We start from the raw sequence: 12897 nt of genomic DNA on the forward strand, positions 1-12897 counted from the left end.
TATTGTGTCATGCATGATTGGAAAAAGGGTATTTCATATATGTTCATGTCGTTCAATTTCATATGACCAAAAGATATAATAAAATCTGTGTAATTATAATGTCAATTCAATCAAATTAGTCTTTCCTAATATAGCAACCAACGTACATTATTTAACATCAGCTAAGCCAATTCTATTTGCTTTTCTTAATCTATAATAAATGACAAAAACAAAGTATTTTTTTTTTTTTTCACTATCGTATTGTATATTAACACAATATAATTATGGGTCAAATTCTTAGCATGGTGGCATTTCTTGTGGTGCGGGCAGCAACTTTTCCTTCTTGTGTTTTCCGTTCTTTACAATGAAAACGGCGTTCATTCCCCATGTTAGGTGACGCTCCAAATGGCAGTGCAAGAACCATACTCCTGTACAATATTGGAAATTTTTTTTTTTTATCACAGTGCGTACCAATTAATAAAAACGAAATAATAACGATAGCTTGTATACACCAACTATTAAATTAATTAACTAGCTCTTATCATTTTCATCCTTTGATATAAATATATGCTGTACTTATCTAATATAAAAATTATGGAGCAAGGGGCTGGTAACTCATGATCAATCTTATATAATTTATTTAACAAATATTAATATTAATATAAATAGTCAATTACTAGTTGAAAGGAGCTTATAACTCAGCTGGTTAAGAGTATTTACCTGGATTGTTGGCTTTGAATCTGATGGCGGTCCAGCCATTTATAGGCACAATCACAGTGTTCCTGTGAGGAGGGTCAACGAGATTGTAATTTAAGGGGTCCTTGTCTTGGTCAAAATTCCCAAACCCTCTTCCAACAATATAAAAGCTAAACCCATGCAAATGCATTGGATGATCAATCCCAGCAACCAAGTTTGTGCCTTGAAAAACACATTCCACAATTGACCCATAATCAAAAACCTTCACCTTTGTCCCTCTCTTTGGTGTTTGTAAAATCAATGGCAGATCTTCACCTGTAAAATTATACACCAGTGGAGGAAAATCTGGGAAACCTTCTCTAAACACCCCATTAATATGATAATAATATGCTTCTAGGATGTCAATTGTTGTGGGGTGCACAAAACTTATGTTGTTCATGCTAGCAGCTAGGCGGGTCCCATTTGGTCCTTCGCAAGAACTATTTGGGCAGGGAAATGTGTTGACTGAAACTGTTGAGATTAATCTAGTGGTGATGTTTTTTGGGACGTCAATTGGGCGGTCTTCATTGGCTAGGCTTCTTAGGCTATCAAAGAAATTGAAGGCTGCATTTGTGTCATTGTAGTAAGGAAGGTAAGGTAATATTGGAGGGCTTGAAAATGGAGTGGAATTTCTATTGTTGTATTGTACTATTGCTGTGGTTGTGCTGTTGTCAAAAGCAACAGCAGGACTGCTTGAGTAAGCCCTAGCGGCCATGTAATATTGGCCAACTTGTTGGTTTGTGAGCAGCAAGGCATCTAGCGTTTGTCCCGGTGATATTGTGATGTAATCTCTTGTCACTGGCTTTGTGTAGCTCCCATCTGCTCCCACCACTGTGAGGTTATGGTTTGCGATTGAGAAGAAGAGAATGCTGTTCATTGCGGCGTTTATTATCCGGAGCAGATAGGCCTTGTTTTCATCCACGAAGAGTTTGAATGTTTCTGCAAAAGGATAATTTTGAATTAATGAAGTAGTGGATGGATGAAACTATTTTGAACAGTGAAAGGCTTGATTAAATTGTGGACCTGATTTTGAGCATGGATAGAGGTCACCAGGCTGACCATTGATGGTGTGAGCATCAGAAACATTTGGTTCTCCTCCGGTTCGAACGAATTCTTCAAATACCTCCATTATGTCCCTTTTCCACCACTGACCTGCGTTTTCAACAAGAGCTTAAGCTGTTGGTGAAGAGGCTCAATTATTGTAATCCGAAAAAGAAAGAAAAAGAAAAGAAGATGCTCAATTATTGCTTGTAATTAGGAAATGTCGAGCATAAAACTTAAGAACTAGAATTACCTAATATAATTGGCACTTCCTCATGAGGCTGGGGAAATGGATAGCTAGCTCCACGTTTTGGATAGACAATAATTGCTCCGTAAACTGTGGCTCGAGACCAGTCACTATGTGCATGCCACCAGATGGTTCCTTCTTCTTCAGAAAATATAATATTTTGCTTGAATTTATGCCCAGGCTGAATTGGACATTGTGTGATGTATTCAGGACCATCTGACCATGGATACCTCGGTTGCTTTACTCCATGCCTGTGTCAAAAAATAACAAAATTTAACTACTACTCAAAGCAAATTAATCAACCCATCAAACCATTTACATTTAGAGAAAAAAAAATTATTCAAGTTAAATTAAATTCATATATACCAGTGGATAGTGATGTTGTATCTGCCGTTGTTGTGGACATTGACATAGATTGTATCACCTTTATGAGCTTGTAAAACTGGTCCAGGAAATTTTCCATTTACTGTCAATATTTCCTTGGTGCTGCACATCCTTGTATATGTAGCTTCTTTCACCTATAATAACAAAGCATATGCACGGGCAAAATAGACATGTAATTAAGTGTGAGAATTTCAAGAATGAATTGACAATGAAGACTGACAAGGAGGGATAAGCAATATGATCTTTTATGCATCCATTGATGGAAAATTAGGGTTGTAAAAACATTACGTATACACGTAACAAATTAACGAAAACATGAACATTGATAGAATCCAATTACCACAAAATTATAATTATGGGATGACGCTTGGCAATGGAGAAACACAAGTAGAAGAGATAAAATCTGCAGGGCAGAGTTCCTCTTTCCAGACAACATCTTTTCGGACGTATGAACACAAGTATCAATTTCTTCTGCTCTTACTACTCTACTGAGTTAATTTTGAAAGCTTTGTAGCCTGTTGAATTTATAGAAAAAGATAATGACAGAATGAAGTCAAGCTTTGTAGTTTGATGGATGTGATAGGAATGATTCTTTAATTAAGTGGGTCACTTGACTAACAAGTAAAAGATTATGGAAAATAACAAGCAATTGAATTAAATGTTTACTGTTTTTAGTATCACGAACGTGACTTTTGCAGTTTCACAAATTTGGTTCGAATTGTTGAACCAATTGGGAAGGGATTGGTTTGGTTGAGTTGATGGTAGGAGGTAGAACTATATCATCCGACGAACTAGAAATCTTAATCGGGCAAAACTTTGGGACCATCTTGCGCAAAAACTTTGGGAAATTGTTTTGATGTTTAGACCATCAACTTTGGCCTCTTTCATTTTCAATGATAATAATGCAGACTCAGCTATGTTTGACATTTATGCCATCAACTAGCATTTTGAGTATGTCTAGTTGTCTACCATAGAAATTGATGGTAGCTAGCTATACTATTCTTTTTTACTACGTAAGACACCAAAAATAGGAATAATCCACTTTAAGCAGTTAAGTAGGCGGTATATGCTTGACTACAACTACAAAATTGTTAGCTATAGCTACTGTTTCCACTTATATATTGTTGATAAATCTGAAAGGGACATTGAAATTGAGCACCGGAAATGTACTAATCAGGTCTGGAGGTATTTGCAAGGGATCAAGATTGTATACGCTCATGTACATACATTTTGACATTCTGACATTCGGAAGTGGTTGGATATTCAGTTTCGGACTCTGTTGATGTGTAGACACAAGGAAGTCTACTTCAGGATACATCTTTCTTCTTTCTGGAGGGTGATGTATCCTGGAAAAGTACGTGGCATGCTATGAAGCTACAACATTATGGTTTAGAAATTTTATCACATGAGAAGATTGTTGATTCTTTAGCAATATTTTTACTAAAGGTTGTTGATTCTTTAAGGATTACTAAGTAGTCGCAAATTTTTTTAATTTTTAAAAGTTTACAAATTCGTGTATCTAGCATTATTCTTACACAATTCGTTCCATTATGTTACACAATTTTATTGTAGTTCGGTTATTCAGAATCATTAAACAATTTGTTTCGTAACTAATCGATTTTCTTCCATTACAATAAAAGCTATTTGTAGGAAATGCTATGATATCCAATTCTTTATTTTTTTTATTTTTTATTTTTAAAAGGGCAATGGCGAAGCCAATTTTGGACAAAGTCCTAATTAACAGGGTGGCATTCTTGGTGGCGGAGGCAGCAACCTTTCCTTCTTGTTTTTTCCGTCCTTTACAATGAAAACTGTGTTCATTCCCCAAGTTAGGTGATGCTCCAAATGGCAGTGCAAAAACCATACTCCTGTTTTATCAGGTAAATGAGAAAAATGATTACAAGTAAATAAATAAATAAAAATCATTGAAAATAAAATAAATAACAACTTGGATTAACTTGCAGTTAGGAGACATCGTTCATGTTTAGCCTTTTTCGTTTAGTTGTTTCTTTTTTATCAAAAATAGTCAAAATTTAACCCCCAAATTCATAAATGTCAGTTTTTTAAAATACTTTCAAATATAGCAAAAAACTCACTTAAATTGACCCAAATGCCCTCTAAATTATAACTCAATTACACCTAAAAGCTAAAACCCGAAATAGCATAAGCACGAAAACAAGATTGGCTTTGTTAACTTAATCATGCCTATGAATCCTATCATAAAAATGACAATGTAATTACCAAAAAGAAGAAGAAAAGGAACAGCCGATGTTTTCATAAATCCAAGCAATAAAAATCATCTCTGCGGCTATGGCTTGATTCGGTGGGTTTGGGAGTTTTTTACAATAAAAAAAGTTAAAGTCAGTTTCTTGACATAATAATTTTTAATTGAGAAAAAAAAAAAAAGTTGAACTTTCCTGCAAAATTCGTATCATAAATACTGCTAGTCTGCATATGATATCAGGGGCTAAACTTTCTTGCAAACCATCATATGTGTTGCTGCCTTACCTCAGCACAAGAGGTCAAGAAAAATTGCAAGGCCCTCGCTGTTCATAGACTATCTTCCCACAACACAAACTTGTCTATATTAACTTTGCTTTCCATTAAGGGTGATTGGCGAGGGGCAGTGTCCTTGTGTTTGAGGGTAGGCTGGGTGGAGGGTGAGGCTTGTGCTCAGTAGGTTACGGCTTGGAAGAGCATGCTTTTTGGTTAGGTTTTAGTTTAGAGGGCATTTGGGTCAATTTAAGTGAGTTTTTGGCTATATTTGAAAGTTTTTTTAAAAACTGACATTTATGAATTTTGGAGTTAAATTTTGGCTATTTTTGATAAAAACTCTATTTCTATCCATCTTAAGCGAAAAAGATTCCAAGTTCGAGAAAAAAAACCAACAACATATTTGGTAATCGATATAATTTTGCGATTTTTGTTTTTGGGAATCAATTACCTGACTAATCTAATGTTCTTAGGAAAAATAAAAACAACACACATATATTAGATAGCCATTAATAATTAATTTTAGGGCATATGCTATATACTTACCCGGATTGTTGGCATGGAATCTGATGGCGGCCCAGCCACTTATGGGCACAGCGACAGTGTTCCTAAGAGGAGGATCAATGAGATTATAGTTTAATGGGTCCTTATCTTTGTCAAAATTCCCAAACCCCCATCCAACAATGTAGAAGCTAAACCCATGCAAATGTATTGGATGATCTATTGGTGCACCCAAGTTTGTCCCTTGAAAAACAAGTTCCACAATTGACCCATATTTGAAAACCCTTACCTTTGTCCCTCTCTTTGGAACTCGTAAAAAGAGGGGTAGATTTTCCCCTGTAAAATTAAATACCAGAGGTGGAAAATCTGGGAAACCCTTTTTATATATCCCATGAATATGGTAATAATAGGCTTCTAGAATGTCTATTGTTTTAGGGCTTACGAAGCTTATATTGTTCATGCTAGCAGCGAGGCGGCTCCCGTTTGATTCTGCACATGAATTGTTTGAGCATGGGAATTTGTTGATTGAAACTGTGGAGACTAATCTATTGGTGATCTTTATTGGGACGTCAATTGGGTGGTGTTCATTAGCTAGGCTTTTAAGGTTATCATAGAAAGTGAAAGCTGCATTTGTGTCATTATAATAAGGAAGGTGAGGCAATGGAGGTGTTGAAGAAAATGGAGTAAAATTGTTCCCAATTTTTTTATATTCTACTATTGCTGTGGTTGTGGTGTTGTCGAAGGGAATAAGAAGAGTGCTTGAGTAAGCCCTAGCAGCCATGTAATATTGACCAACTTGCTGGTTGGTGATTAACACGGCATCTATGGTTTGTCCGGGTGAAATTGTCATGTAATCTGTTGTCACTGGCTTTGTGTAGCTTCCATCTACTCCCACCACTGTGAGGTTATGGTTTGCAATTGAGTAGAAGAAAATGGTGTTCATTGCGGCGTTTACTATACGTAGTAGATAGGTCTTGTTTTGATCCACAAGGAGCTTGAATGTCTCTGCAAAAAGAAGTGGATTTGATGAAGAGATTTGAAAAGTACAAGACTTGAATTCTAATGAGGATAATTTTATGGAGAGATAAGATCGATTTATATAAAATTGTGTATACCGGATTTTGAGCAAGGATAGAGGTCTCCCGGCTGACCATTGATCGTGTGAGCATCGGAAACATTCGGAGCTCCTCCAGTTCTAATGAATTCCTCCAATACCTCCCTTACATCTCTCCTCCACCACTGACCTGCGTTATCAACAAGCTTATTTGAACTTAGCTACTCAAAAAATTCTTGACTAATGCTCAACATTCTTCCTCATGTGTGAATCGATCATTTGTGGAATGATCTTAAAAGTGACCTTAAAATATTGATGCCTCTGATCATCGTGTTAAAGTTAATCTGGCACCGTATTAAAGATTAAATTGATCACTTGGACAAACGAGTTGATCCCTTCACAGAGAATCCAAGATTAATCACACATGTTGAGTATAAAACATGATTATCTTAATATAAATTCATGCATGTTACCTAATATTATTTGCACTTGTTCATGAGGCTTGGGAAAAGGATAGCTAGCTCCACGTTTTGGATACACAAAGATTGAGCCATGAACTGTGGCTCGAGCCCAGTCATTGTGTGCGTGCCACCAGATCGTTCCTTCCTCGTTAGAAAATATAATCGTTTGCTTGAATTGGTCCCCAGGTTGAATTGGACATTGCGTGATGTGTTCAGGACCATCTGACCATGGATTCCTGGGTTGCTTCACTCCATGCCTGGCAACAAAATTACAAAAACTAATCCCTCCAAATTAATGGACTCAACCCATTTATAGTATCCAATTAAGTCAAATTGGATTATATTATCAAAATTACATATTACCAGTGAATGGTGATGTTGTGGCTGCCTTTGTTATGGACATTGACGTAGATCGTATCACCTTTGTGAGCCTGTAAAACTGGTCCAGGAAATTTTCCATTTACTGTCAAGATTTTCTTGGTGCTGCAAAGCCTTGTGTATGTAGCTTCTTTCACCTTCTTAAAAAAAAAAAAAAAAAGGTTAAGTCAGTTTGGGTAATTAAGCAATCCTAAAGCAAAGCATTTTAACAAAAATATAATAATAATAACAACAAAAGAAAAAAAGGTTCTTGAAGAAAGCATGCACATACTACCCAATTATAATGGGTTGATGCTTGGCAGTGAATTAGGAAGACAAGTAGCAATGACAAAATCTGCAGGGCAGAGTTCGTCTTTCCGACCTCGATCATGTTTTTCTTCTGCTCTTGCTTAGTTACATCTGAAAACATGCTCTAGCTTGTTGAATTTATAGAAGTTATAATCGAAAGAAGTTAAATGAGAAATGAGTTTCTAAATGACAGATGAAGTTATCAATAAAGATTGTAGGTCTCTAATTCCTTAAGTGGAGTGAGTTTGCTAACAGGGAAAAGATGTTTATGGACAATGACATGCATTTGAATGAAGTGTTTTACCGTTATCTAATTTATTGAAGTTAATCTTAAGGGTGCTGTAATTTCCACCCACCATATAAATTTGAAAAAACACAATCCTATCTTTCCACCCACCATTATTCTTAAAATACCATTTAATTATTAATTCAAGCAAATTCTCTTTGATGTTAACTTGTGAGTGATTTACATTTTATCTAATGACTAAAAAGAGCAATTGTTTGATCTAATTGGAGAGATTTGACGACCAAAACATTCACCTATGACTTCTCCTCTATCTTCATTTCCTCCTTCAACATATCTTATAGATTTAATGACTTTTCCAATCCTATTCAATCCTAAATACCAAACAAGCCTTTAGAAAAATACCTTTTCCTTAATGAGCAGCAAAACCAGTATAAAATGTTAAAATATTTCTTAGGTTTGATCACATATATTTCTCTTCCCAATGTCGGATCCAAATTCAAATCTCCCATTCCCATTGATAAAGAAAATATAAATAGAAACGCAAATTACTTGCTTGGGATCCACATCTTAATTGCAAATTAATTACAATTAGGAAGGATGCTTAAAATTTCTGAGTGCATGTTAATGCTGCCTTTGATTGATCTTTGATTGTCCACACCTATGTACATTATATTCTAAGATGAATTAGGTTGGTTAGTAGGAGCTATAGGATCATTTTGTCTATTTGGAATTATTCGACCAAATAGAAATCTTAATTTGGGGAAACAAATGCGTGTTGAAGTAAAGTGAGAACCTCTGCAAATTTTGGAAATTGACATTAATGTTTTAGCGATCAACAATTTTGGCCTTTGTAGTTTTCAACTTGTATCGATCACCTAAAACTTTCAAAACTATGCTTACCTATTTGAGTACGTAAAACCCTATAAATGGGCAAAATCCCACTTTATGCATACCTATGGGTAAATTTTATACTTCAGAACACTTCCAGTTAGATATTGTAAGTAACTCTGGAAGGGAAGTTGAGAGGACCGGAACAAGTTTCCGAAGACTATTGGCAGTACCCTTACTTTGGTCATCGCCTGAGCTTTCCCAATCTTATCTCATGCTCATGGCTGGTAAGAAATATATAATTCATGAACTTTTATCTCCCCCCCATCACTTTCTCTTTGGTTTAGTATATATGTATACAATAGCGTACATTCAAAGCGCTAACCAATTAGTAAACATTTTCGGTTGGTATATACGTATCAAATACGCTCAAAGCATACTAGTAAGTAAATATACAAGTACATAAGGTATTAACTTTATAGTTGCAGTGACACTGAAACAAAATGATATCCATTTTGCTTCCTATTAAACTAGATCTCTCAACAATTAGCTTAAGGTGAAGGACGCTTTGTGTGACCTATGATATGAATCGTCTATTTTTTTAACTCTCAACTAATGAATTTTCCTTCTAAAATCGGAAACGAATTGATAGTTTGATTAGATGGTGACTATTTCAGCTAAATGAGGGGTGATTAAATGGATTGCCTTCAAGCCTTTAATGTTTTAATAAATGAAAATGAATAATTAAGGAACCGATAATTCAAGTTGTTTTTGACAGCTTGTTGAATAAGACAAACATATATAAGATCCTTCATTTAAAGCACTAATGTTGTACGCATACTTGGACGATGGAGTTTGAAGAGCTGGCAAACATTCCCGGATGAGAAAGACTTGTAGTTAATGATTTTGTAATCGTTAAGTCTTCCCATTTATATCTATCTCCCATCGATCTGGTAAAATTGATCGACAATTCACCGTAATGGATAAAGCATCCTTTTTCATCAATTTCTTGCTGTTTTTGAGAACTCATCTGATTATTTCATTGACGGAAGTATTGATGCCATGCGAGATTTTCCTTCTTCTTTTTTTGTTTTTTTGTATTTTTGTATTTTTATCAAAGAATGCTTTCATTAGATGAAGTTCAAAAATACGAACTAAGCACAAAACGGCATCAAAATGAACATGTTTATAGAAACAAAATTAAAGCGAACAAAAGCCACATCAACAACTACCACAGCCTACATCACTATATTAAGCATAATTCCCAGATAAAGCCCACAAAACCCAAAATAACAACCCTAAAGTAACCTAGGAGTCTAAATGAACCCTACTACGACCACCTCAAAAAGTGCCAACACGATCATACCCACCACCATAATCTTTAGGCAATAATACATGTGAGATCTTGGAAAAATGTGGCTTCCATCGACTTAACTGTGCATAAGAGAGAATAAATATGCCAAAAAACAACTATGGCAACGAACAATTGGGTGATTTGCAGCAAACTCCGTCAAATACCATGTAGAACTAAACTTAGAGAAGATGAGTAGTGCTAGAGATCAAGTTTCGGGAGAAAGCTTTACTTGAAGACATAGCCCCAAAGAAGTAATGGAGAACTTCGATCTGAGCATGGTTCAGAAGAAATCATCATAAGGGGCTTCTTATTCAAAATGCATTAGTGGACTTGTACAGTAACCCAAAAGAAAAAGGAAAGAAAAGATGAGGAGGAGGAAAGGCAGTGATGCTTCACCCTCCTCCCCCATTTTTGGAGTTTTTCTTTGGGACTCAAAGAGAAAGAGCGGCTAGTTGAAAGCTTTCTTCATGGAAGCCATTGATGAGCTCAAGCAAGCTTTGAGAAATAGAGGTATCAAGAGAGAAAGAAACAGAAAGATAGAAAAGGAGAAATATTGTGAAATTGATTTTCTCATTAGATGAAATACAGAACTTACAGTTCAAGACTTTTATATATTTTAGCTAACTAGCTAGCAAATTAAGTTAACAGAAACTAACAACCAGCTCATCCCTAACTAATAGACATGTGACAAAAGGTATTAAATCATGGGTTACAATCTGGTGGTTTGGGTTGTAGGCTAACATCCCCCCTCAAGATAATGCTTACGGGACTAAACATTAGATTGTTTCGAAGATAAGAAAATTGAGAAGTATGCAGGCCTTTAGTGAAGATAACAGCAAGTTGATTACTACTAGGGATATGAGAAACCAGCAAATCACCCCGAGTAACACGCTCATGGATGAAGTGGAAGTCGATCTTGATGTGCTCAGTGTGGCATGAAACACAGGATTGCTGGCAAGGGCTAGAGCTGAAATATTGTCACACCAAAGAACAGGTGGACGATCAAGAAAAATATGAAGATCACGGAGGAGTTGGCGTAGCCAGGACAACTCAGCTGTAGTGATAGCAAGAGCTCTATATTTTGCTTCTATGGAGGAATAAGAAACTGTACTCTACTTTTTTGCACACCAAGAGATAGGATTATTGCCAAGAAAGACAACATACCCGGTCGTGGAGCTTCAATCATTGACATCGCCTGTCTAGTTGGCATCGGAGTAGGCTTGCAAATGAAAATCACTAGAGGTGAAATGAATACCATGGGTCAGAGTACCAGCTAAGTAGCGCAACACATGTTTGATTGCAGCAAAATGTGTGTCCGTAGGTGTATGCATAAATTGGCAAAGAGTGTTCACTGCAAAGCCAATATCAGGCCTACTGAAGGTAAGGTATTGAAGACCACCTACTAAACTCTTATAGAGTGTAGGATCAGATAGAGGTTGGGCGTCAAACTTGAGTAACTTTGCTGTAAGTAGGTGTAGAACAAGGCTTGCATTGTGTCATACCAGCTTTAATAAGAAGATTAGTGGCATATTTTGATTGGTTAACATGAATACCTGTAGAAGTGTACTGAACTTGAAGTCCCAAAAAATAGGTTAACTGGCTAAGATCTTTCATATCAAATTCACAGCTTAGAGCTGTAATAGTGACAGGACCCGACCCAATTTCCACTTTGGAATTCGAGCCAAGTCCTGTGCGTGTCCGACACCTGGCGAGTGTCGGGCACAAATGACCTTTTTATCCTTCTTACTTCAATTTCTCTTTAAAATTCCCTTAGACTTCTGCCGAAAATTCGGCAGAGTCTCCCTTATATTTTTACCAATCCCAAAATTTTTCCACCTGTTAAGCAATCAGTAAAACCATCTCAACAGCCAGAACATCTCAAGTAACAGATCTCAGCTCCATTTTTCCACTAATACTAGATATCAGAGCATACTCTAAAGTTTTCAAGGTTTCAAGGATTTTCTACAAAACTCTACCTTGGTGCGGAAGCTATAATTGGCCCGGTGGTGGATCCCGCGTACTTCTACGGCATTCCATTTAAAGCCTACTAAACTCAAAGCATTCCATGTAAATCATAATCAAGCTCGATAAATTTTATTCAAAAGCACTGAAATCAAAGCTTGTATAAAACACTTAAATCAAACTTGTATAAAAGCACTGTACTCAAACCTTGTATAACTGAACAAAACTATATAAATGTATCAATGCCTGAAAAATCAGAGAAGATAGTATAAAATAGCTGAAAGTCATAACTGTATAAAAGAGCTTAAAATTCTTTAAAAATTACCACCTAATTGTACCCCTGTTTTATCCGTCAATTCCCTGGCAGGTCTCGGGCGTCACGCAGGCTACCCCAGCCGCAAACTGGTGAAATCAGGGAACTATGATCAGCCTGTCCCGCAGGCAGATTCCTCAATGACACCAAGTCAGTTCGAGTCGCTCTGGCAGGATGCAGGGGACCGTAGTCAGCCTGATCCGCAATCCTGGCAGGTCTCGGGGACACAGAGTCAGCCGAGCCGCAAATCCTGGCAAGTCTCGGGACACCAAGTCTGCCGAGCCGCAAATCCTGGCACTCACGGTCCGAGCGTCCCCGAAACTCGTGAGGCAAAGTCAAGTGCACTGACATAAATTGAAATCGGACTGGATGTCCGTAGACATCGGTCCAACTCTGGGTAATCACCAAAATAAATGGGTACGAGGTGGTTTTAAAATAAAATCCTTTAGAAAAATCTGAATAACAACTGAAATCTCAAGTTGTGCTGCTATTTCTTCTGTCATAAGCCTCAAAATCTGTTTTCTATAACTCTTAAGTATGTAAAAGTAAGCAGCACACAACTTATAGAACTATTTCTGTATTAATCATGCTCGGAAACACAATAAAGCTTACTCAAGATCAAATAAGGAATT

At 36.5% G+C, this 12897-nt stretch overlaps 2 protein-coding genes across 2 annotated transcripts; both read right to left on the reverse strand.

Annotated features, from left to right (window-relative positions):
* Positions 1-222: 222 nt before the first annotated feature.
* LOC117637695 (laccase-15-like) lies at positions 223-2922 on the reverse strand. The gene is made up of 6 exons (XM_034372671.1): positions 2727-2922; positions 2369-2520; positions 2009-2253; positions 1738-1866; positions 700-1653; positions 223-407 (listed from the first exon to the last, which is right to left on the reverse strand). The coding sequence occupies exons 1-6, from the start codon at positions 2820-2822 to the stop codon at positions 277-279; spliced, it is 1707 nt and encodes a 568-aa protein (XP_034228562.1). The 5' UTR covers positions 2823-2922; the 3' UTR covers positions 223-276.
* Positions 2923-4123: 1201 nt separating this feature from the next.
* On the reverse strand, positions 4124-7752 carry LOC117637694 (laccase-15-like). The gene is made up of 6 exons (XM_034372670.1): positions 7548-7752; positions 7259-7413; positions 6908-7152; positions 6496-6624; positions 5426-6385; positions 4124-4254 (listed from the first exon to the last, which is right to left on the reverse strand). The coding sequence occupies exons 1-6, from the start codon at positions 7680-7682 to the stop codon at positions 4124-4126; spliced, it is 1755 nt and encodes a 584-aa protein (XP_034228561.1). The 5' UTR covers positions 7683-7752.
* Between the last annotated feature and the right edge of the window lie 5145 nt (positions 7753-12897).

The sequence above is a fragment of the Prunus dulcis genome, chromosome 8 (assembly GCF_902201215.1).
Source record: "Prunus dulcis chromosome 8, ALMONDv2, whole genome shotgun sequence".
NCBI lineage: Eukaryota > Viridiplantae > Streptophyta > Magnoliopsida > Rosales > Rosaceae > Prunus > Prunus dulcis.